General features: G+C 34.4%; 1 protein-coding gene across 14 annotated transcripts in view; it reads right to left on the bottom strand.

The window, feature by feature from the left end:
- Positions 1-26,956, bottom strand: part of LOC106784378 — a 77,217-nt gene that overhangs the window by 27,290 nt on the left and 22,971 nt on the right. For 10 of the 14 annotated variants that reach the window (XM_014743834.1, XM_014743837.1, XM_014743833.1 and 7 more), the window contains 13 exons: positions 24,159-24,310; positions 23,920-23,996; positions 23,736-23,807; positions 15,797-15,883; positions 9,668-11,635; positions 7,168-7,278; positions 3,440-3,493; positions 1,963-2,165; positions 1,496-1,712; positions 1,230-1,328; positions 742-881; positions 387-459; positions 227-262 (listed from right to left, as the gene is read on the bottom strand). In XM_014743834.1, the coding sequence (XP_014599320.1) occupies positions 227-262; positions 387-459; positions 742-881; positions 1,230-1,328; positions 1,496-1,712; positions 1,963-2,165; positions 3,440-3,493; positions 7,168-7,278; positions 9,668-11,635; positions 15,797-15,883; positions 23,736-23,807; positions 23,920-23,996; positions 24,159-24,310 (3,289 nt within the window). The remainder of the gene's footprint in view (positions 1-226; positions 263-386; positions 460-741; positions 882-1,229; positions 1,329-1,495; positions 1,713-1,962; positions 2,166-3,439; positions 3,494-7,167; positions 7,279-9,667; positions 11,636-15,796; positions 15,884-23,735; positions 23,808-23,919; positions 23,997-24,158; positions 24,311-26,956) is intronic. The other 4 variants (XM_014743838.1, XM_014743841.1, XM_014743846.1 and 1 more) reach the window with 4 other exon arrangements.

Genomic DNA, 26,956 nt, shown 5'->3' with positions numbered 1-26,956 from the left:
AATAATAATAATAATAATAATAATTATCATAATTATTGTCTTCTGTTACGCAATAATTCCATTCATCCAGACAAACGACGTAAATACTTTCGTTCACGCAAAGTCTATTTACATCGGGGCGACGCTCGTGTATTATTATATTATGTTAACGATTACGATTAATAAACGTATTAATATGAATAATTCGTGTTTTATTAAATGGTTTTCTGAGGAGGAAGATATTCACCTCTTCTGGATTTATAACGAATGGTTACGTAGTCCTCTGAAAAAAAAAAGAAAAGAAATGGTAATCTATCGAGAAGATTTCTTTATTTGAATATATTAACAATTCCGTTATGATTCTCTCAATCGAATAACGTTTAATTAAACGATAAACAATTGCCTACCGTCTTTCTCAGCACGATGAAGTGAATCGTACATTTTCTTGTACCACTTGGTCTGATTGTTCTCCTTGACTTCCTAAAAATCGATTTACTCCGTAATTAATATTAAGCTAACTAGAAAACTTTAACAACAAGTTTATGTATATATAAAATAAATAACATTGAACAAGATTTATTTATCCAACACGTACCTGTATCGTAATTATTTTGGATATTAACTAGTATTTATAATATATACATATATGTATTAATTAATATCATATTAAAAGCACCCTATTATTATTATTGCGTTGATATCCATTTAATATTGATCACATTGCATCACACGAACATTGAATATAAATTTTGTCAAACTTACCGATCTTAGAACGAGAGGAATACCCTCTTTAGTAGTAGGCCCGATACCTTCGAACTTTCTAGGACCCAAATCGGCCATTTTTTTCGGTGGTTCGTTCTCCGATTCCGGCTCACTTTCGTACTCTTTCTTCACGGTGTAGACTAACGGAACATTTATTGATTTCACAAGCAATAAACGATCGTGATAAACGCGCGCGATAATAGGACACGAGAAAATATGACGACGAAGGAAACGATGACGAATGACATGAACCTATCGTATTATTTCCCTATAATCCCCGTTGTCAAATCAAATCGATCATCAAGTGGTCAAGTAAGTAAATATGGTTTATAAATACGTACGATAGTGGTGACACAAATATTTGGAAATTTCGACAAAATTTTGGGAGAGAAAAGAAAATCAATGAACAGTAAATATCATGCGAAATTATCATGAAAAATGACATTGAATGAAATTATTGACAAAATTTGTTCATTATTAAAACTTACTTATTTCTCCTGGACTAATCAAAGGTTTCTCATCGTTATGACCAGCCCTAGGAGGTTCACTTTCTTCGATATACGCTGCACCCTTTGGCAATTGTCCCTCTAAAGTTACAAAATCAATACTTGATGATTTTTGAATAATCGATTTGAACGTTTCATTGAATTTTAAACGTTCAAATTTTTAGAAAGCGTTCAAGATTTGACTTTGTGACGTATTATATCGCGTTATACCGTAATTAGACTATATATACATGTATCTGTTTTCAAACCTCGAGCTTTTTGTAGAAGCGTGATCGTTGGATTTTGTGCTCTAGGTAATCTTGGTGTAGAAGCTAGCGTGTTCAAGCCTTGAGACGGAGCGGAATGAGAGTTAACAATGCGCGACGTGGTGGATATGCTACTTTGTGAAAAGCTGCTCTCGGCGGTTGTGATCTCTTTCTTTTCTTCCTCGCTTTTCCAAGGAGGTGGAGAAGCTTCCTCTTCGGCCTGCAAAAACGGAATATTGATTAAAAACTTTGAACTTTACAATTTATTCAAGCAATTTCCAAATATTCTTTATTGATTTTGTTTTTTCTTTCTTTCTTTTTGTTTATTTATCCACGAAAAGGAATAACCTTGCCTTTTTTCTTTTCTATTTTTATTTTTGAAAATATAATTTCGACAATTCGTATTCATAATCTTAACCGATTTGTATAGAAAAGAAAAAAGAAAAAAAAGAAGTTCGAAAGCAGCATACCTCTTCTGACTTTTTCTTTCTACTTAAAATTGGACTTTCGAATTGTACCGGACGAAATTCTTTCCTCTCTGGCACAGGACTCGTTCCTGCGCTGGATGGCGTCCAGACTGGCGGTATTCCACCATCTTTTTGCGAATCCTTTATACGATCCGGACTCGGTTCTTTTGGTGGTGCCGGCGGTTCGCTTCCTGGCGACCAAATTCCTACCGACAAAGTCCAAATATTTTCTCAACATTTCTCTTTCATCCCTAAAATCCTATTTTCCGACTTTGTAAATTTTATTGTTAATCGAGTTTTTGTTTTTAATGATATGGTATTTTTTCTTTTGGATGCATATTTATTTATATTGTTAATATTACTACTGATGTAGGACAAAAAAATTTCAAATTAGTATATGGTGGATTTAAAGTAAGTAAAGCACAATGGAACGAAGGGTCCTTGCACCAAAGCGAATATTAAATGTGCCAGAACATGTGGATTTTATTCCGTTTGTGCCAAAAGTAACGTACGGAATGTATATATATGTATATATTTAATATGTATCTACAAAAGAATACCGCTAATCTTGGCTCGAGTAGCGTTATTACATAAAGGACCATCTCTTTTTTCTCCTTTTCCTCAGTCGATTGCGTAAACTCGTATTACGAGGAACCCGGAAATGAACTATTCTGTTATCTCTTTTCTCACATCATTCTCATCTTTTTTCTTTTTTTTCTTTTTATTTTCTTTTACTTTATAACCTCGTTACTTTTGAAATACAGGTCGGCTATACATGTTCCAGTTGAATAGGGCAAAAGCATGAATGCATATATTTGTGTGTGTCTATGTGTGTGTGTGTGTGCACACGTGTATATGAGAGAGAGAAAGATGCTATCGTCTTTGTATAAGAAGTTTTCAATTCGCGCTATTAGTCATAATGTTGGACACGTGGTACTTGCGACACAACAGGAAACGACGAAGAGTAGTAGTGTGTGTGCTAAGAAGTAAAATTAGACACGAGTAGGCACTGGTAATAATTACTATTGGTTTATAGCAGTTTTAAAGAATAAACCCTGAGGCAGCATTATTCCAAAAAGTAAACATAACATTTGCAACAGCATCCTACTTACCGATCGATCGATATTAATTCGATTTATCGTGTATTATCGATTCGACATCACAATCATTTCCTGAATCGTACGATAATTAGAGTATTATTCCAAAAAAAAAAAAAAAAATAAAAATAAAGGAAAATAAAATCAATCCAACAGATCGTGCATATAACACATTAATGAATCCATTCATTTATTTTGATAATCGATGTTGAATAATTGCGTTAGTATCGGCAACATTTTCAACGTTTATTATGTTATCAAATGTTCTCATTAATATCGCTCCGTCTAATTGGATGTTTAACGTGCTACGAAAAGAAAAAAGAAAAAACGTAACATCACCATCATCATCATTAATTTTGCCGTTCATTCGCAAAAGTTTTTACCTGGTTTCGTTGGTAAGGAAGAGGCTTTAAACGTTGGGGCGAACATAACGTTCTCTGGAAAAGCAGCAAACAATTTTTTTATATAAATTTAAGTTTATATAATTAATACTTTCGCGAAATAAAGGATTTTCTTTCACTTTCTATACGCCCGCGCGTGCTATATATTATAATATATCAAAAATTTTCTTCCCCCATTCCAACGGGAGGAAATGAAGTAGAAAATAAAGTAGAAAAAATATATTACGCGTGTTTAAGATATTGTATTTTACGATAGTGACGCATAAATACAATAAAAGATATTTAAACGGAACGTTAGCACACATTTCGAGATGTAATCTTGGAACAAGTAAAAGTTCAACCTTGGATATCCAATCTTATTTACTAATATTTTCTAAATGATCCATGTAATGAAATGCAATAATTCAACATAAAAGAAGAATATTAATAATTGTAAGTATTTTTATCAGAGAAAAGAGACTAATACAATATCAAAGACATTCATATCGTCAATTTGCTATCATTTTGTTTCCACGGTTAAGGTTAAGAAAGTAAGTAGGGGAAGAAGGAAGTAAGAAAGAAAGGAACGAAGCCACTCTCATAAAAAGATTTTTTTTTCCTCGGCTTTTCCATCGTCGTTGGAAATGTCTGAAAGGCTCCTTAAGTAGTTTCCTTGACGAAGCCAACGAGGTTCATTAATACAGAACCGTGCTTGCCGGGCTCGTGAAAGGTAGAGAAAGAAAAAACACGAATGAGTGGAGAAGAAAGAGAAAAGGGGGATGAAAAGAGGGATGACTGAAAGAAAGTAAAAGAAAGAGAGAGTGAGAAAGAGACGAGAAGAACGAGAAGAAGGAGAAAAAAAGAAAACAGAAAACGAAACGTGAAACGTTTCTCTCTCTTTCTATCTTTTTGAAAACTATCACCAACTAACAAGGTCGACATATAACCACGGAAAATTTGGAAAGGCTATTCGCGCCTTTACAAACACACACACACACATACAGAAAGAGAGAGAGAGAGAGAGACGTATATACAAAGAAAACACACACACACATACACCAAATTGATGTTACGTTCTTTACAAACGATTCTCAGAATAGATTGGCTTGTCAAGCACGTTGCAGCAGCACGTTGCTGGTTGCTGCAACGTACACGTTCTACACGTACTCGCATATGTGCATATGTGCATATGTGAATATACTGCTGACCGATCAACTCTCAATCGGTGATCGAGACTCTCTCGTCTCAGCATGATCGCCACTCCAGCATTTCGTGGCCTTCTCTGATCTAATTATAATTTACATGAGGAGAAACGAAAATTTATATTCCCTGCACGTGTGTTACGTATGTATGTATCTTAATGTGTACGAACGTTATTAACATAGACTATTCTCGTTATAATACGAACTCTAATACGAACTCTAATACGATTTCAATCTCGATGATTTTATTATTATTATTATTTTATTATTTTTTTTTTTTTAATTAATATCACGGTTATATATAGGTTACCCTTTTGAATTGTCATTAAATATTTTAAGTAAGAATATTATGATAGAATACGAAAGATATATATAATGACGGTTTAAGAATTATCGGAAAACTCGTTTAGCTCGGTAATAATAGAAGACACACGAATGAAATGTGGAATAATTAAACTCGATAAACAAATAGAAATCAACGAAGAAACTATAAATAATCGCTTATGTCTTTATTTTTCGCGCCAACGCGAGCAAGAGCTTTCGTATAATATAATCCGTTGGAAAGTTTAACGACATTACGTTCGCGAAGTTAAACGAAACAATTTCACCGACCTTTTCTTTCTTACTTTTTTTATCATCCTCTATAAGAGAAAAATTATAATAACCGCCAACTTTCTTTGGAATATAATTCGTAAAATTAATGTATTATAAAAAAAAAAAAAAAAGAATCTCAATCTCAATTGTTTATACGATCATTTGATTTCCGTTTAATTTAGTTGCTGTTTTTTTTTTTTTTCTATTAATTAAATTCGATCGATCCACTCACTTTTTTCCAACATAACGAATAAGATCGTTTATCTTCTTTTTATTTTTTTTTATTTTTTTTCCAATGTATATTTCGAAAAGTAACGGGCATGCACGAGCACGAACGGGTTCTCAAAGTTTCATAGCGTTTTAGAAAGACGCTAGGAAAGCACGAAAGATGATCGTAGACTAAAGCTAGCACACGACGACGACGACGATGACGACGACGCTTGGCAAAAACCTAACACACTACGTCGTCGATTTCCCTTTACCGACGTTTACTACGCCGACGTCGACGCCAACTTCGACGCCGGCGTCGATGATAGCCAGACTTTTACCCCAAGCCCCCACCCCCGCCCACCACACGTTAATTCCCCCTATCCTTTTCTATGATTTTGCATTCTTTTTTTTTGGGTTTGAGATAATATACTAACAAATCTTGTTTATATTATTCAATTAATTATTTCTCTCGTCTCGAAAAATTATATTATTAATAAATAAGTATCATAGGGTAAATTGGACATTAAAAAGAACTAAAACTTAGTTTTAGAACTAGAACTTAGTTTAGTTTCGTCCCTTTATTGGGACTTCTTCAGCCACTTAATCTCTAAAGTTCAGCATCTTTTTCATTTGAGCAGACATACATTTCTGTAATATTCGAAAAATTAAACATCTAAACTTCGTTATCTCTTAATCCGTTATATTTGAACACTCAAACAAAACTTTTATATTATATTCAACGATAAACTAATTATTGTTGCATAAATTTTTTGTAATTTATTAGTTTATTGTTTTTTTTTTTCTTATATTAAATTGTTTCAATTACATGTTGCAAACGAACGATAGGATATATCTTTCTTTGTTATGTTACATCTATCTGTCATATTATTCACGCATCATTTATATTTTGATGATTAATTTATTTTTTTTATCAAACTATTTGAATCATAATGTTATGAATAAGCAAATGAGAATGACTACATTTAAATATATGATTAATTAATTTTTTTAACGTAACAATCCATATGTTGTAACAATCTGATAGAATATTTTAATGGGCGAAAACAAAAATATACCTATTGATGTTTATGAATCCAAAAAAAAAAAGAAAAAAAAAATCGGAAGTAAAAGAACGTTTATTTTAGGAAGATCGAAGCTCAGAAGAAATTCATCGAATAAAAAGAATATGAAAATATTGTCCGAGAGATAGGAAAATGTTTTCTCATAGAGATAAAACGGAAAGATATAAGAGAATTTGCAGTGGTGAAGAAACGGACGGGGGTGGGTAGGGGGGAAGGGGAAAAGAGGAGGAGGAGGAAGAGATGAAAAGCTCGGAGAGAAAAATCTCAGTGAAATCTTAGTAAATTGAATCCTCGACGGATTTTTGCTCTTGATGTTACGTAAATTCAATGTTCGACGGAAAATATTACTCTTTTGGATTTTCCAACTCCTTTTTCCGGTAATACATTCATCGTATTTTATTATAATGTACTTCCTTACGTATCTATTTTAATCTAAAGTGTCAATGCAAACAAATAAAAAGAAAATATCAATGATAATATATTGTAAAAACTTACTTTCCTACATAAATAACAGATAATACTTAATTCTATAATAAATCTAATGACTTTTGCAAAAGTTGTTAAGTAATCGATCGAATGAAGCATGCAATGCAAGGCGAGACAAGATTTAGAATAAGAAGAAAAAAAAAAAAAGAAAACGCACCTTGGCCAAGAAGAAATCCTTTGCCGATTACCAAAGCTTTGTCGATTTCGTGCAGCAGATCGTTTTCATTGTATTTACCACCTCCACCGATACGATAGCCACGTGTTTTATCTAAAAAGCGTGCATGTGTGTGCAAAAGGGGAAGCAACAAAAAGGAAAGAAAGAAAAAAGTAAAAAAAACTTAATTAAAAATGATCAGAAAATGATTAAAAAAATGATTTACAAAATATATACGTTGACTATCGAATTGTTAGATCGTGATGATTTAATTACCAAATGAAATTCATAGTAAACGGTAGAGGTATACACAACGGAGGCATGTTTTTTGAGGTCAGCAAAATCTAAATTTGCGTTTACGTTTAACGCTCGATATTTTTGACTCTTACAATATAATAGAAAAATAAGCAAAGACGAACGGGTTCGATATTCGTCGCTTACGCAAAGAAAGATTCATGAGAGAACATTTTGGTGGCAAGATAAGCACCTTTTAAAGAGCGAATTCATTTTCTTCTCAATAGAACGACCATTTGCCCACTTTATCCTGTTCCATTTCGCGAGCTTGAAAAGCTTTCGAAAGAAGAGAGAGAGAATATATCTTACGTCTCTTAGAAGAAGCATAAAACGCGATGTTAACAACATTTTCAACCATTTATTTCATAGAATAATAAATGCAATAGTAAATGGAACACTCTGAAAAGAGTATATATATATATATACATATATATATTTATTAGTTACGACGTATAATATAAAATATATACATATCTATAAATTGTATATGAGAAAAGATGAATAAAGGCAGAATATTTGTGAAGAATAGATAAAAGATTCGCGCGGTTAGTTACGATAAACTTTAAGAGTTGGTTGGGTCAGCAGCACAGCGTGTGTAGCACAGAGACTATGTGTTTAGGTTGTTCGTGTTGCAAGCAGTCGGAAATAACCGAAAATGAAGACGGTGGTTTTCGTCGTCGAGAACTGGGATGCGTATTCGTGACGTCCTTAGTAGTGCCCTATTTCTCGTAGGAGGCCTAAATTTAGGTCCTCATTCTGTGTATGAATCAGCAAACGAGATTGCAGGCCTCATACTAACACAGTGACGGCTACTGACGGCAAACAGCCTCAGCCCCCCTCACGATTTCGATTTTGAGAAAAGAAAGGAAAGGGGGAGAAAAAAATCAAAATAAATTCGGAGCATGTTGAATTAAATGTGAAACTAAATTAAATGATGTTAATTATCGTTGCGATATGTTTTTCTTCGATTACGTTGTGTCACAATAATAATTAAAATCGTGATATAATTATTCAAATAAAAGAAATAAATATTGTGGTAAAAAAAAATAACTGTAACGTCGGCACAGCAAAAAGGTATCGATTTTGTAATAAATTATCCATGACGAATTATCGATTAATTTAAAATCGAACGAATCTTCGGGATTTCTCTCGGAGTAACTGTAAAAACCTTCGACTTGAAAACGAAAGACTCGATTGATAAATACGTAAAAGATGATTGCCTTCTTCTACGTACAATCTGATCGCTTATTAACCGCAAACATGAAACATCCTCCTCGGATAACCTTTTAATACTACATTAGCTACGATTTATATCCATTATCGCACAATACCCTGAATACTTCGGTTCAATGAATGCGAGGCAAGTATTTCAAACGCGTTAGAGATAACGAAACGTCGCGTACGATGTGATCGATGCTCATGGTTGAAAACATTTTTTTGTATTTTACTTTTTCTTTCTTTTCTTTTTTTGCCCTTATGTCTCCAATGGGAAGAGAGAATTAAACGAGAAAATAAAATAGAATAAAAAAGAAATAGAAACGAAAATAGTACAAATATATACATATATATATATATACTCTCTTCTACCGAAAAAAAAGCAAACACCTGAAGTAGTAAGTGAAATTCCTTTACTTACTCAGCAGCGCACGCCTTTGAAACGAACACCCGAACTGATCGATTCCTCGTTAAACACCAACAAACTTTACTTTGCACATTCCTTTCTACGATTACTTTAAACGTGCTTACAAAAATAAAGAAGAAGAAAAAGTCCAAAAGAAAAAAAAAGAAAAAAAGCGACATTACAATCATTCCTCGTCAATCAACGTTAGTAACGATCAATAAGAGAAAAAATAAACGAAATAAATAAAAGAATACCAGAAACACGAAACATCTATTATGTAATTCAAATACTCAATATAAATCCGGCACGTGCGTTATATTAGAGACCATCGCAAACGAGTTCGTTCGTTTTGGAATGCGTGTTTTTGCGAACCGCAGGCTAAAGAAATTATTAGGATTTAGCCCTTTGGTCCTTGGTCAGTGGTGGTAGTCTGGAGAACACTCGGAAGGTGTGAAAAATGGTAATAATTGACACACATCTAGCAACACATCAATCTCTCTCTCTCTCTCTCTCTCTTTTTTTAGTTTTCTTTTAATTTGCTTTTTATCTCTCTCTCTCTCTCGCACACTTTCTCTCGGTGTAACTCACCATCCTGATCGATATCCTTCACCGAGATCTTCAAGAATTCTCGTAGATGTTTTGGTAATTTTCTCCGATCACCTATCTCCTTTCCATCGATCAAACATCTTGCCTCAACTGTATCCACCTCCTCCTCCTCCTCCTGACTCTTCTCAACACCGTTCTCAGATTCTGTTTCGCTCTCGTCGAGCTTAATACCGAATTTGTTTAATCTGTTTTTTGCTTTTTCGATAAATTCCTTCTCCATAGCACTCATGTTTTTCATTTTAGATTCGGATTTATTTATTTCGTCGTGCAAACTGATCTTTACAACCTTATGATGCTTCCTTTCTTCCCTTTCGTGAACTTTGTTAACGTACTCGTCGTACATTCTTTGACGAAAAGCTTCCCCACTCATCGCCCCACTGCAATCCGATTTGTCGATCTTATTCTTCCTCAATTTAGTCAAATCCTTTTTGTCAACTTGACACTCAGGTAAATTCTTCCCTTTAGAATCAAATTGGTTCTTATCCTTTAAAAAGTCAGGCCCCCTTCCTCCTTCTCCTCCTCCTCTTTGAGTAATCACTCTGTGCTCGCTACGTTCGATCTTTTCGCTAGTTTCTTCCTCGTGAACACCATTTTCGTCATGAATCGTTTTACAAAAGTCACGATTACCAGATTTTTCAAAACTTTCCGAACGATTTTGATCAACTTTTTGCGATTTCTCTTGCCACGATTCCTTCTCGATTCTACTGTCACTGTCATCGGGTTTCGTTTGTTTCTTCGTTATCGTTTCTTTCTTGATATTTTTCGGTTCCTCGCGTAATTTCGATCCAACGTGAAATTGAAAATCATCGAAAGCTTTTCTTTCCTCTTCCTCGGCTAATATAACATTTTTCAATTGATTCTCCAATAATTCGATATAATTTAATTGTTGATCGAAATATTCTTTAGGTAAAGAATATTTTCTTTTACCTTGATCCAATTGTTCCATAGTTTCTTTCTGTAATCTCTTCAAATTGCCCACGATTTCAGTGGCTGTGTGCTTCTTCAATGTTTCCGCGTTATCGTCATGACATTTTCTCGTCTCCAAATGATTCCTCGGTGGATTCTGATCGAAAATACTCGTGGTATCGATACAAGATTTATCCACGGTAACGATTCTCTTCGATCTTGGTGGTACTTCGACTTTGTCATCGATCAATGCAGGATTCACGTTGTATCGTGGCTCGATAAATCTTTTCGGTGGTGTTTTCGGTATTGGTGTTTTATTATCGAGTTCCGGCGAGAGGTTTTTATCGATAATGGCGCTGTTAAATGTAATCGAAGACTTGTTGTTCATCGAGGAGGATCGATTTTTCGCCGAGAGATCCATCGATCCGTCCCACGTTCTCGAATCTTTCGTTAAACCATACTGACCGCGAATACCACCGCTACTACTCGGCATCATAGTCGTCGAGGAGGGTACTTTCCTCCTCGAATCTCGTTGGTCGTTATCGTTCGATTCGTATCTAGCTAAATTCATCCAATCGCATAAGCGAGTGACTTTCAGACGTTCTTGACCTTCGACTTTCTTCAACGGAGTAGAAATTTCACGTTCAACAACATCCCTCGGATTATTCTTCGATTCAACTGATCTCGATGAGTTTTGTTTGATTATATTTAACAATCCCAATGGTTTATCTTGATACTCATCATCGTTTCTTATTACCATACGATAATTCATAGGTGAAACTTTTTGTGGTTCTACATCGTCGTAACTACGACGATTAACAAATTTCGTATGAAGATCGAGTAATCTGTCTGCACTCGTTTGCATCGATGTTTTTTGTTGAGATGGCGATAAACATACCAACAATCTTGGATCCCTCGAAGTCGATACACCCAACCACGGTAAATCTTCGATCTTACGGTTCATCCTTCCAGATTTTAAAACTTGACCATAAAAATCCGAGATATTAACTGGTCCTGGATATCTTCTTGACGATATTATCTGGTCTGAAACAGTTTGTTCGTCTCTGTCAGATGTATTCGTATCGGGATATCTTAACGTTAGCCAAGCTAATTCATTCGCAACGTCAGACACACCATGCTTGTTTAATCGATGATGGTAGTCGGCCTCGATGCTTTTTACATTATTAACGCATGATCGAATGTTCTGCAAGCTTTCGAATATGTTAAGCTTATATGCCTTTTTTAACTGTCGAATTATCTCAACGCCGTACGGCATTGAGATAATTTTTCTTAGGCTTAGATCTTTTAAAGATGATGGATTAAATGTCAAAGTTTCCTCATCATTTAAAGGAACGTAATAGAGATCTTCCATCGGTGAATAAGTTATCGACCGATTTGTTGATTCGATTTCTTCTTCGTCACTTTCCATACCATTTGTTTCCTTCGATTTCAACAATGACAATTTGTTCCTCAAATTTGAACAATTTATTTCTTCTTTATCAATGATCGAACAAACATCAGCGAGAGACGATTCTATCGGTAGATATTTCACTGTACTCACGGAAGCAGTACTACTCGACGAATCTTGATCTTGAAATTCGTTTTGAGATGCAATAAATTCTTCTACATGTTTACCATCGGTCGAAGATTCTTTCAAATCCTTAGCATTGTCTTCCAAATCTAGCGAAGTTTCATCTATATCCGTCGAACTTTTCTTTTCGATAAAACTTTCTTCCATTTTAAATTGAGACCTTGACCTATCGACGTTCTCCTCGTTCCTGACTTTTTTAGAAATACTCGAATCCTCTAGGCGTTCCTCGACGATCTTTAATTCCGTTTCCTCAGTGACCATCCTTTTCTCACATATTTCGCTTCGATCGGTTAGAATTTTGTCGAAATTCGTAGACACGTCGTCCGTAACAAATTTCCCATTACTCTTATCGATCCCATTTGATCCCATTTCCTTGTTACCCACCATAGCCATTTCCTCGGAGCTTCGAGTTGGATCGTTCGAGCAGGTCGCCGTCGTCGTGGTTGCCGTCACGTCGTCGATAAAACCTGCACCTTTTCCTGGCGCCTGTTCGTATAACTTGTCACCGGTTATTTCAGGAGTCTCCTCATTGCCAAGCACGACGCTTTCTACGTCGTTACGTAAGACGCCGTCGTCGTCGTCGGCGTCGTCGTCGCACTTGAAAAATGCGAACAAATTGGCATCCCTTGGTTCCTGTTCGACTAAGGTCTTACTTAAATCACGCGTCGGAATCTTTAATGAATCATTCTCGTCATCATTGACAAGCTTCGTACCTTCCTCCTTCTCCTTCTTCTTCTTCTTCTCTAACGTTAATCCTTTCACAGGTTCGAAATTAACTACGATATTTTCGTTCGTTGACTCGCATCTTAAAGTAGCATCCAAAATACGAGGAAACATCTCCCGAGGAAGCGGTGGCCGTTCCGGTATTTCAACGATTTCCTTTATTTCTCTCATAGCAATTGGAGCATTATTAACGATGCTATTTTTTTCTTCAGATTTCGTAATAGATTCTCGTTTAACGCGAAAGTTAGATGATCTTCTCGGTGGCACGTCTGGCGGCGAGCACGTATCCATCATCGACGATCTATTTTCATTTTTCATCGACGTTTCCGAATCTTCTCTTACGGAGGACATCAAATTTATTTCGTTAGATTCTTTCGACGAGTTAAAATCAAATTCTTTCGTATCGGTTATGTCAAACGTATCAACGACGTTTTTATCGTCTACCTTATTTTTATCATCTTCGTATTTCTTTTCCCCCGTAATCTTATTTTCCATTTTATTTTTCTCTAATTCACTTTTCTCGATATTTTTATTTTCTTCCTCTCGAGATAAACAAGTTTTCTCTTTACGATCATCATTTTTCATGTCATCTTCTTGCAAGATTTCTTCTTTCAGTTTATTCGACTCGATAACAGTAATATTCGTTTTAGGAATATCCACGTCCAAAGTTTCTTCCTCGACAATCTTTTCTTCCTCGAATTCTCGTTTTATCTGATATCCTTTCTCGTCTAGTGGAACATTATTAACTCGTTCGTTCTTTTTTCCCGAATTTACGAGTATTATCTTCGACGTTAAGTTCCTCTCGTGTTCCTCGAATTTAGTCCCGATTGAAATATCATTATCCGAAATAAAAACATCATTTTTTTCTTCGCCGTCGTAATCGTCTTTTAAATCTTTCTCCGTTTCTTCGGACAAATTTTTTGCGATTGTGTTTTTATCATCTATAATATCGTTAGATAGTTGGATGGATTTTCCCTGATTCGTTATTTCGAATTTATCATTAATTTTAATGACCCCTTCTTTCTCGTCAATCCCGTCTTCAATCACAATTATATTATTTTCCTCGATAGATTTTTCACTATTTAAAAACTCAGAAGAATATTTCTCCTCTTCTTCGTTCGTAACCTCATCAATACGTTTACATTCAGCACGACGAAATTTTCCAATCTCCTCGTTAATAAAATCTCTGATATGCTGTTCCTCGTCTCCCGATAATTTTTCTCCTTCTTCTTGAATTATATCTAAAAATCTATTAGCCGCCTGCGACCGATAATAAGATTCCAAAATGGCACGCTTCTTAGATTTCTTTTTACCTATCCTTTCGTATTCCGCTTTGTGGTCTTCTTTCTCCAAAGACGTACTAGGGAATTTCAAATCCTCGATGAAATTTCTCAATTTCCTTTCGATCTCCTTCGACATCGTATTATCCTTCGTTTCAATTTTTCTTTCTTCTTGAAAATTATTCAATTTTAATTTAAACTTTTCTTCAACATTATAATTATCATTGTCGTCCGATCTATCAAAACGATCCTTCTCAACGTCCGAATCTATTTCGGTTATGATAGGTCCTGAATCTTCCATATCCGCGGTGCTATCTTTAGTCTCATTTACATCAATCGTAAAAATATCCTCATCTAAAAGTTTCATTTTAGAATTGACATTATCCGACAATGGTTTCATAAAATCTAAAGGTTCGTCGACTCTGATCGAAGGACTGTCACCATTCATTTTATCCATTGTTCCAGTTTCTAAAATTCCAACACCCGGTATATGATCGATAGTAGCTTCCAAAGGTAAACTACTGATAGTTTTGATCTCGATCATTCGCATATTTGTATCAACTTCTTCTTTTTTTATTTCAAATCTATTTTTTTTTATTATCAAATTTCTATCCTTTTCTAATTGATTTTCTTCCATTTCAACGGTCATTGTTAAAGCGTCGATATTTTCGTTGTTCGAATCGTCGGGATTATCCGAAACTGTGTCGTTCGTTTTCGAATCGTCAATGATTTCGTCGAATTTGGTTGGATCATCGGGTGGAGTCGGTGGACGTTGTTGTTGGGCACGTCTCCTATTGCGATTTTTGCGGTTTCTGCGATTACGCGAGCCATGAGAAGGCATCTTCTTATTGTCGTTAACTTCAGCGTCTGTGAAGTATCCCGAGGAATCGCAATATCCTACGAAATGCGGTCGCAAAAAACGTTTTTCCTTCTATACGATTTCTAATAAAACATAACTTGGGTTATAGTAATTACTCGTTCTCTAAACGCATGACACATCATCGTTTTTTTTCCAAAAAAGGATTCATTCCGTACGATTAGAATATGAAACAAACCCGATACGACATATCTAACCGTTCTATTTCGAAATTATCTTGAAAATAATTTTTTCTAAAAGATCGTTGAACAAAAAGAACTAATAATTATTTATATTGATAATGTTATGATGATGATGATCATGATGATGATGATAATGATAATGAGAATGATTAACTTGCCAAATAATCGCGTTTTCTTCGAGACTAATGTTGTTAATCGCAATCTCTAATATAATAATTTCAATTTTTTCCCCCCACGTGCAAGATAATACAATTTTGATCATAACATTGTATCTCGCGAATCACTTTTTGCTGTGACGTTACGAAAAATAAAAAAAAGATAGAAAAGATTCATTTTACAAATAATGATAGATAAATTGTATGGATTACGAGCCGAATAACGAATAATAATAATAATAATAATAATAATCGAAAAGATAAATAATCATTTTCCTATTGATTTGATCGATCATGCATAAAGCGTGTGTGTCCCAGGCCTCCAGCGATGCAAATTTATTTAACCGTTAACTAATAATAACAAAGATGATATTTAAATAAAAAAAACTAGCTTTACCTTTCTTCGTGTCTACACGTTGATCTATCGTAGAATTCTTCAAACCACCGTTCTGAGTAACGTAACTTTCATCGTTTTTAGTGTCATCTGAAACAATAAGAATGGAATAGGAACTTCTAACTTGTTAATCTAATTCATAGATATATAACACTCATCAATGATTTTAAATAATATTAAAAATTATTGGAATTTCGTCGAACGGAAAAAAGAAAAAAATAGATTAGTCAATAAAATTCGATTTATGACAGTTCGCGACATAAAATTCCTTTCGTAATGGTGCTCTTCGTACTCGAGATCAACGTGTAGGATTTAGATTCCGATTTATTATTCGAGTTGAGTTAAAACCCGCAGCGTGACCTCCGAGGTCTGTGAATCACTATTATACACTGAACGTAAATGAAGTCATGTCACTCATGAAGCACGCTCGATCCCTCCCCTCCCTTCCTCACCCTTCTCCTTCCATGCGTTACATATGTAAACGCAAATGTTACGTATTTGTATTTGCGTATCTCTTACTTATGATTTTACTCTTAGAAACTGTCAAAAAAAAATGAGAACCACGTGTTCGTCGTTAACGTCACAATTTTTTTTGTTCCTTTTTTAATATTAAAACTGTATAAATTATATATGGTAATACAATTTTCTTCGTACAATATATTTTTCAATAAAATATTATAATAACGGTACCACTCTTACACTTACGTATGCATCCAATAAATCACAATATATTTTATAATCACGATTCTTAATTTTATCCTTTTGTATATATAAGTGACGATATTTTTATAGAGTTATCTTAAAAGAATTTGATAAAAGAGAAACAAAAGAGAAAGAAATCCTATTTAACTATTATATTTTCCCATAAAAACTACGCGCAATAATATTTCTAGTATTTCTCGTTCGACATGGCACGAAATTTCTTTGAAAAAAAAAAAATAAAGAAAAAAAAAAAAAGAAACTAACTCGAGCGAGAAACACTCTCGAAAATAAAAAATAGAAACTAGGTCCGAGGGGAGTTCGCATCGACGCTTCGGACGACACCCACCCACCCTCTTTCCCCTCCTACTCTCACTCTCTCTCACTCTCTCTCCCTCATTCCCGGGATTCATGCATAGTGCCACTTCCGAGTTGGACTTCCTTCCGAATAAACAATGCCGGGACGACAGCCAGGGAGGTGTAGGTTCTACGTTGTAGAACACCCAACCCACGTTTTCAACGTTCATCGTGTTACGTCACGAGTACGACGCGAGCATAATCGTCCCAGGAAACAGCCAAATTCTGACGGAAGTTCGACTTTCGTCGCAGCGTATAACTAAATGCAACGAATTTTGAATTTCAACGATCTCATTAACAATATAATATCTACATTTATCTAGAATATATTAATCCTTTTCTAAGATCTTTTTATTAATAACAAAAAAATATAATAACGAATTTAAAGAAAATATATTTTGTTTAGCATTAAATTAGATAAATTACCAGATTATCGAATATAAAATAAATGAATAATATGTATACGTGCGTCTATGAATATTCGCATATTAATATAAATTTCGTTTTAACATTAAATATACACACCACCACAAATATATTTATTCATTATATAATTTAATATATACGCGTGTATATTTTCTTATAACAAATTTTTCATCGAAATCAATAAAAACGCGATGAATGAAAGAAACCACGTAATGATTTTTCTTTTTAAAGAAACTTAATTAGAAATTTATTCATCATCGAATTAAAAAGAAACGAAAGATTACGCGTTTCCTTCCGCTTACTTCCTCTCCAAGCTCCGAAAGGAATAACATGGAGTACGTAACAAAGAATGACGAGTTCATTACTACAAACCTATTTCGTTGGATCATTTCAATCCCGTGAGACCCCTTCGAGACAACTACTCTCGAATGATAACTTCTATCGTATTCTTCGTACTTCTGATATATGCAAGTATTAAGGAAAATTATACCCTAGCGTGAAATCGCATACAAACTCGTTACTTTATCCCAATGGAAATATATACATTAATATATATAAATATCAATTTAAAATACAAAATATCTGGTGTGTGTACTTATGTACGCACGTAAGAAGTTATACTTCTTTAACGTACCAAAACGAACATAACCTCAATAACTTCAAAAATAACTTCAATTATCTCGCGTACCAATATAATACTCTACATTTATCGAAAAGACGATAATATGATAAAATAAAATGAAGATATTAAATACCATTGATAAAGGTTTTAATTAATATGTACAATGTAATTTATTTATTTACGAATTACTTCATGCCGTAAATTTGAAATCACTTTGCCCGCGCATCGTAAATATCGACAACTTCGTGGTGTCGATTTTTCGGTCGCATCTAACTTCACTTTCCAAAACGCGCCAAAAGAAGTATAACTTCAAAAATTGTCTCGCAAATTGACAAAAACAATTTATCATATATCCAATAAATATTAACTAAAAATTTATCTAAATTCTCTAAAAAAAAAAATACCACATAAGTATTCGCATAATGAGAGAAAAAGGAATAAGAAAATGATGTAACATAGCGAATGAGATGATCAATGTGAACGTTCAAACACGTAACCTGACGTAACGTTACGGAATCCGCAATAGAACAGGGTTCTCGTTTGGTTGTCGACGAAAAACACAGCCGAAGGTTGTTTCGGAGAGAAGGGTACAGGACGAAGGACGAAAAGTGGGCTCGGCACCTTCGGCCCATGACGGACGACACCGCACCCATCACAGGCGTGCGCTAAAGTACCCGTGTCAAACACGTCCCGTCGTCTCTTTCGAAATCATCGATTCTATCTGTCGACGCGGACCATTACGTTTCCGTTCTCGCATCTTCTTCTTGTCCCCTTTCCTCCACCATTATTATGTTCGATACGAAATTTTTCCTTTCGATTTAATAATTGCAATTAGTACCGTAACCATTTTTCCCAAAATTTACTTTTCATTTTTGTTTTTTAATAGATACACGTATATTATGTATTTCTATCATTTGATATCTTTATTAATCGGATTTTAATAAAACATCAAATCGAAATTGTTTAATGAAGTATTATATATTAACACTTTTTTTTGCACGAAAGGGTGAAAATTTGTATGTCACGATTTTTGAAAAGGTTACGTCAAGATTTGTTCACGTTTACACGAATACAAATAGAAATATTATTTATATATAATAGAAGTGTACTGTGCCTAATACGCGCAAAAGGGTTGAAAAGTTTCGAGTAGAGCATGCAAACGACTAAGTAATAAATAGAATGACTTGTTATAATATATCCGAGAGTTTTCCTTACATTATTTTCATATTCGTTTAATTCACTTGTTATAAATAAAACATTCAAATATTTATTCGTTGCTTTTCATTTGAGTTAGCAAATTTATTTTCTATCCGATATTATATGTATTGTATAAATTTGTATTATTTTATAGCTTTCGATCGAACTGATATATAATTTAATTTTACGTAACATCACTTTGTTTCTTTTCTTTCGTTATATTTCAAGGTAATGCAACAAGTGTACGTGGAACAATCGCTTGAATGATCGAAATTATTCGTTTCCCGAATTATGGTCTACTTCAACAATTAATTACTCGTTGCACGCGATTATAAGATAAGTAAAAACAAGAATTGGGTCTATCGAAAATATTCTACAGTTTATATTGAAAACATTATTTTTTCTATATAAACTCTTAAATTTAATAAAATTTTTTTGGGTTTGTTCAACACACGTTAGTAAACAATATACGTATTATATATGCATAATGATAGCAATAACTATTGTTCTGCATTAAAGTTCAACTCAATGGACGGACAATACCTACGATCGTTCTTGATAAAAGCCAATTCGTCGATTGTTCGTACGTATATGGAAATCGGGTCGCTGCATGCGCATTACTCGATAAGGGGGAAATGACCCAGTGTTTTTACGGATGAATAAAACGAATTCCCCGCGCTAACGATAAATCGAATATAGAATCCCATGAATTTTAAACTTTGTCGTAATGCGATTTATAAAAAACAAAAAAGATAATCCAATTTTTGTGGTTTATATATGAACAAGAGATTTGTTGAACTATCTCGCAAAGTATTACCATTCTTCGTAAAGTTAGGGTAAATCTTTTTGGAGATAGGATAAAGAAAAAAAAAAAAAAAGAAAAAAGATTTACCGTGAAATTTAGTGACATCTAACAATCGATCCAAACTCTCGATCAGATCTTCATCGCGTAAATCAGTTCCCGAATCGTTTTCCTCTACGTCACTGGAAAATCTATGAAGAAGTTCACCGAAGTCCGATGTATTAAAATCATCAAGTCTCTCCTTGACGCCGTTCTCGAAATTGTCAACATTATTCGAGGCATCGTCCTCGTCTTTAAAACGAACAGTTTTGTGTTCCCTTCTAAAAGATCGTTTCCTTTTATCACGGTCATTCTCGTTCTTAAGAATCGACGAATTTCGATCCAACAAATCCATCGTTCTTTCAGCAACCTCGAAACGTTCGCGAAAGATCAATCCAAGGGTTTCCAATCGGAAAAATCTATTCGTTCCGTTTATTTCATTGTACTCGTTGTTAGTATTCTCGATCAAATTAATTCTTTTCGAAATCCCAAATGATTCGTTCGTGGTAGAATCGTTAATTGTTTCAGGAATGGCAACGGTGTTGATTCTCTTGAAATCTAAGCTGTTGAATTTGTTTTTAAAATTTTGATTGACCTCGACGTTCCTGAAACAAGGAGGCGGATCGATAAGGAACTTGAAGTGCTCGTAATATTCACGCTCGAGTTCCTCCTCTTCTTTCTCTTTCTCCTTTAAGTTTCTCCTTGAACTTCGATTCGATTCCTCGAGCCGATCCAATCTCGCTAGGATCTCTTTGGTCCTAGTGACGTCATCTACAACCTTCGAAAGTGGTGATGGCGGTGATGCTGGCTCGGTTCCACGATCCACCACGTACTTCGATTTGCCAATCCTAATAGAATTTCGTATCTTCGATTTCCTGTTCTCTAGTCTGGTCCTTCCATGAGAACGTTTCTTTCTTCGTTTCCAGGAGGCACTCAAGGATCCAAGTATCGGAGGTAACCGAGTTCGTGACGTCACGAAGGATATTCTTCCTTTGGAATCCTCGGAAACTAGTCGAATTGGCCTTTTTGTTATAACCAAAGGATTCGTACTTTCCATCGAACTTGAAGGACTAGGATCCTTCCGGACCGTGCCGAGGCATTGAGAACAACCGAAGAACTTCATTCTTCCGAGTATTTCTGAACTATTTCTATTTCAATTTCTTTTCTTTAATAACTTCCACGGTACTATCCTTTTCTTTCATTTTGTACATTTAATTCAATAAATTGTCCAATATCATTCGCCGAGTTATACCTCGCGAAATAATACCGTATATAACGTTAAAATTACGTAAATAGGATTCGATTTGTCGTAGGTACGTATTGTTCACTTTAACAAAGCATTCATTGTTACATTATATAGGTTTCTACGAGCCGATTCATATTACGTTTCTCACGACAGACGTAAATTTACCTTTAATTGGCATCGTCACGATAAATACATCTCTTTTTCGAATAATATTAAACGCAAAAGAAAACAAAAAACAAAGGAAGAAGAAGAATAAATTAAATTACAAAGGAAGAAAAGTAATAAAATAGTAGTATAAAATTCATTCGCATTTCTAGAAAATCTATTTTACCACGGCAATATTATAATTTCCTTCTTTTTTTTTTTCTTCTATTCGAGAAAGCTCAATAAAAAATCCATTTACGTAATTTGAGTACATTTACGAACGGTATTCATCGGCAACGCCCTTTAACCGTCGACAGGAACGACGCCTTCTGTTCCAACCACCGAGCAATTTCGTTTTCCTCTCGAAAAATAAAAAACAACAGTAACTATGCTATTGCATTTGCTACGAAATGCTGATCAGTTTTTCTCTTATTGTGAATTAAATAGAAGAATCCTGGAAGGTAGTAGTAGTCGTCGTTGTTGTTGTTGTTGTTTTTGTTATCTCATTACTGTTCATCCTCTTCTATTTCTTCGAGAAAACAAATCCCATTTTTTCTCTTTCCTTAATCTTCTCCACTTTCTTCTTCTATTTCCCTTTTATCTATTTTTGTCTCTGTTTGCTCGTTCAAGATCAAAGATCGGTAAAAGTTTGGGCCGATTCGATGGAATGAAATAACGCGAGAAAATCGGGAGAGAGAAACTACTTGAAGTACGTTCTCGACAAGGTGTTCGTGAGCACTGACAGAAAGGTGGGTCGAGTTCGAAAAGGAAAAGGAAGAGGGTCGCCTCCTTGTCGTAGGGAGTCTCGTAAGTAGAGGGTGCGCCTTCTCCTCGAACGAGAACGAACTTCTTTTTCTCTTTTACATCTTTTTCCTTCTTCTACAGACAGGTGTGCTGGTATATACCTATATCTGGTGTGCTGGTAGTACCTATATTTATATATGTGGGTACAACTTGGTGTCTTATTCATATATGATAATGTGAACGAGTATACGTCCGACACACGTGCAATCTGTATCGTACGTTCCTTCCTCCCTCTTATGCTTCTTCCACCGTTCATAGTGTTTGTCCGTTCATCGTAGCGTGACGTTTGTGCAAAGCAATTTGCAGAAAGAAGAAGGTAATAAAAGCCTCGAATAATACGACGGCTACGCGATGACGGTTTATTCCTATTCTTATCTTATATTTTCGTTCTATTCTCTTACGAGAGATTACTTTTTCTTTTTCTTCTTCTTTTTCATGCCATTTAAATCTTTCACGTTTTTGTCAATTCTATTTGATATATATATTTTTTTGTAAATAAATTATAAAGGATTTAAACAATATATATATATATATATGAAACGAAATAATTACACGTTATTTTGTAATTAATATATTGTTTTGCGATTTGGTACGATTTATTTATTCGACGATGAAAAATTTGCGACACGTCGCATTCGACGTATTTTTAAATATTTCAATAGGAAACGTCACGTGCAAACGGTTTCTACCATTTTACACTTGTATAATAAGATAAATGTATTTTTGTATTACGATGTAGTTGACATTTCGTGTTACTTTTTCAACGTTTCTCTCTCGTTACCCGATTCCAAAAAAATCGATCCAATCGTTTGGAAATTATTAATTATTCCTATTAACCGAAACAGTGTTACGATCATTACCAACCGAAGTTCCATCGAAAATTTGATATTTTAACACGATAACGCTAGTAACCACGTCGATTCTAAGAGATAAGCGGCTTTTATGCTCGAAACATGCATGACGATGCATCATAAAAAATTATTAATAGACATTAGTTAAATAAATGGACGATTTGTTAATGTTTAGAATAATAACGGAAGGATACAACGATGCCTTCTCATTAATTTTGCATTTTTCCAACGTTGTGGATTCGATAAAAGCATTTATATTATATTATATCGACGTTTGGGATTGAAATTGGCGCAAGCAAATATCGGTTTTCGATTATTATGATTCGTCATGTTTCGAGTATTTCCGTATTCGGAAGATTCTTTTGCGGTATTCGTTAATAGTCATCAAATAGATTCGAAATAACTTAATACAAATACCAAAGTAATTTACAAATATTCGTATTATTAAATGCAATATTCTATCAAACATAACGATAGAAGATTATTCTTATGCTAATTATGAAAACTAGAATTTGAAATATTCGTCAAAAATATGAAAATGATTGTAATAATTCGTACAATGATATTATAAATACAAAATTATAATCCAACAATGGAAAGGAATATTTTTTATGTTATTTACGAATAATAGGAAATTGATAATTCGTCGCGATTATAGGATGTTAAATTGTGTATTACGATTCTCCGTTCGACATTTCTTCGTAAAATAAATTTAAACGGCATATATATATATATAGGTAGATATATGCTCTCACCTGTACCGTTTTTTCTCGCTTCGGTCGATATAATCCGTGTGTTCGAAGTTGTTATCGTCTTCGTTGTAATTTCTGCAGAATAAAGTCGTTCGTCAATGAGATTCGATTCAAAGCAAAATAAAATATCAAAGATATCCTTTTAAGCAAGAAAAAAAAAAAAAAACCAATAATAAAGAGAACTTACTTTTTAACGTTTCGGTCGATAAATTTTCTTGAAGACTGCTTTTATAAATTCTTCTTTTCGGCGAGCCGATATTCTCTCTTTCGGAAGAAAAAAAAAACAATAGGAGTGGACGGGGGGGGGGGGGGGAAGAGAGAGAGAGAGAAAAAAGATTAATCGTTAATTATTTATTATAATATTTCTTACTTAACTCTAATCAATACTAAGAAAAATGATATTATACGAAAGTAGATATAACTCACTGATTCAAACCCAGCTTCAAATGATCCCCGGCATTACGTAGTAAAGCATGAGCCTCGCTATTCGTCAGTTCCCGAGTGCTTTTGTCGTTTATGCTACTAATTAAGTCACCCTCTCTAGCTCCTTGCTGAGCTGCCTTGCTACCCGGATTTACCTGAAAATTAATGGAACAATCATCAGTCTCAGAGAAACGTTAAAAATGGGATACATTAAAACGTGTCTTATCTCGATCGATATAAGACCAATTTCGTTTATATTACACTATTATATTTTTATACAATAACCCTAAAACGTAAAATGCATTTTGATACGGTGCACGGATTCACAATAATAAAATTGCGTATCCAATCTAGATAGAGTAAAAGTACTTTACTACTATTACACACACGCGTTCGTTCTCTGTTTCTCTCTCTCTCTCTCTCTCTCTATCTCTGCCCCTGGAAACACGTTTCCACGCAAACGTGAGCTAATTCAAAGCAAGTCAGGTAGCCTGACTACAGGCGTACCAGTAAACATACTTTGCCAATACGTACATATATATATACACTATACGATAGTTAAAATTCTCACCGTAGCGTTGGATCTTCGTTGTGGTGGCGAACGAAACTTTAACATTCCGAAGAAAAACGAAGGCTTTATCCTTCACGATAAATTCAAACTTTAGTCTCGCTTATTAATCGCCGCTATTTCCGAACTATCAAATTTAAATACATTCCTATTATATTATATCGTACGCAACAAATATACGATACAATAAAACAATTAGAAATATAATTAAATTCATTCAAAACAACGTGTTTTACCGATAAACTTGAATGAAAAAAAAAAAGAAAAAAGAAAAAAAGAAAACCAATCGAAGAATAATAATAATAATAATAATTAATGAAATTCGTTTATCGAAATTTAATTGGATGATGATCCTTTATTTACGATGACGATGTTGACAATGGCAATCAACGTCACGTGACCAGACTCAGATTCGTAAAATAAACAAGATATATATATATATCTCACACTCTCTACCCCGTGTACCCCCAGCCTCCCCCTGCCCACGGTCGACCGAAACAATGCTGACGTTTTAATTACACGTAGAGAGAAGGTAGAACAAAGCGACAATGTACAACGCGCGAGTGAAGTCGACGTACTACCGCGTCTCTTCCGTTTCTGTATGAAGAAAGTAGAGGGAGAAAGGAAGAGGTTTAGAAGACAGACAGACAGACAGACAGAAAGGGAGAGAGAGAGAGAGAGAGAGAGAGAGAGAAAAGTAAAGATAGTACATCTCATCTGACGTCACGGCGCCAGAGTACTTTCAACAAAATTAACGCAAGTCTCTTTTCAAAGAACCTTCCTATTATTTTTAAAGGTACTACTATCCCTTCGTGTTTATGCTAACGGGGCGATATTGTGTTGTGTGTCACTCTCGATAACGTTAAAAGATTCTACCTTCCTTAAGAATCTGGGTTAACTTCTATTCGTTAAAGTGTTTTGAATTCTAGCAGAGAGACAATTTGTAGTATAATAACATGCATCTCTCTCTCTCTCTCTCTCATCTTCGATTAATTTATTAATAATAAATTAAGGATCATTTTTATGGAACGTTGCGTTGTATATAAGTATGTACGTAAGCGCGTGGTCATGCAAATAATTTTATTTTGTCCTTTTCCCTATTTTTATTTTTCTTTCTTTCTTCTGTTTGTTATCCTTTTGATATTGTTTTTCATACGATACGTGAAACGATATATTGGAAAAATTTTTCGTTGAATAGAATAAAGTTACGAAGAGAGCGAGAGAGAGAGAGAGAGAGAGAGAGAGAGAGAGAGAGAGAGGGAGGAAGAAAAAAATAAAGATAAACGTTTATATCGGTGATTAAAAATCACCAACGGAATACGAGAAAGAAATATAAAAATGAGAGATGAGAGACACACATACACAGACACACTTTGTCGTATTATATCGACCACGAAAAATTCATCGTAACTTCACGACAAATAGAAAAATAAGGAAAATATTTGAGAGAGAGAAAGAGAGAGAGATCAGATTTATCGTGATTGTTATAGCATGTCGGAACGAATGAGCGAGAAAGAAATACTGCTAGCAAACAATTTTATGACGGTCGTCACGATGGAAAATTAATATCTATTCTCTCGGGTTCTCACTTTTTATTTTACCATCTACCATCTAGTACTATTCCCCGTAGGGGAAAGAACAGAAAGTATAGTAAATAAAGAACACCGATGAATTTTTCCCTTCCAAGAAGAAAAATTCAAGTCTAGCGTAGTAACGGGGGCGCAAACGTTGAAAACGCTTGATAGTTGTTGTTGTTTCGCTCATTTTCTCGCAATTTTCCGAAGCGAAGACGTCTGAATAGGGGTTGGACGGTTCGGATGACGTAAGGGAAACTCTCGAAAATGAAAATAAGCTCGGCCGTGGGTATTTCCGTGGACGTTAAAGCTCGAAATCGCTCCGAGTCATGACTTTTAATTACACGCTCGGAATATTTCCGAGTAATTTCGATAAAATGTCCTCGATAACCGGTATGTCTTTTTCTTATTTTTCTTTCTTTCTCTCTCTCTCTCTTTCTTATATTTCCGTTGAAACAAAATAGAAAAAAATGTAGGAAAAAATAAAAGGTGAAGAGTTTTAATTTTGAACGGTCAGTCGTTTGAGTATAATCCTCGTGTTTCGTTATATTATTGCGAATTGAGTTTTTAATTAAATCCGATTTGTATGATTTCGTTGAGATTTTTTTAGAAATTTTTAATAAATTGCCAGAGGATATAAAAATACGTATGTTCTGTAT

Source organism: Polistes canadensis, unplaced genomic scaffold (assembly GCF_001313835.1).
Source record: "Polistes canadensis isolate GaletaPanama2010 unplaced genomic scaffold, ASM131383v1 scaffold_34, whole genome shotgun sequence".
NCBI classification, from domain to species: Eukaryota; Metazoa; Arthropoda; class Insecta; order Hymenoptera; family Vespidae; genus Polistes; species Polistes canadensis.
Note: the sequence above shows the minus strand (reverse complement) of the source record. Positions and strands in the feature narration are given on the sequence as shown.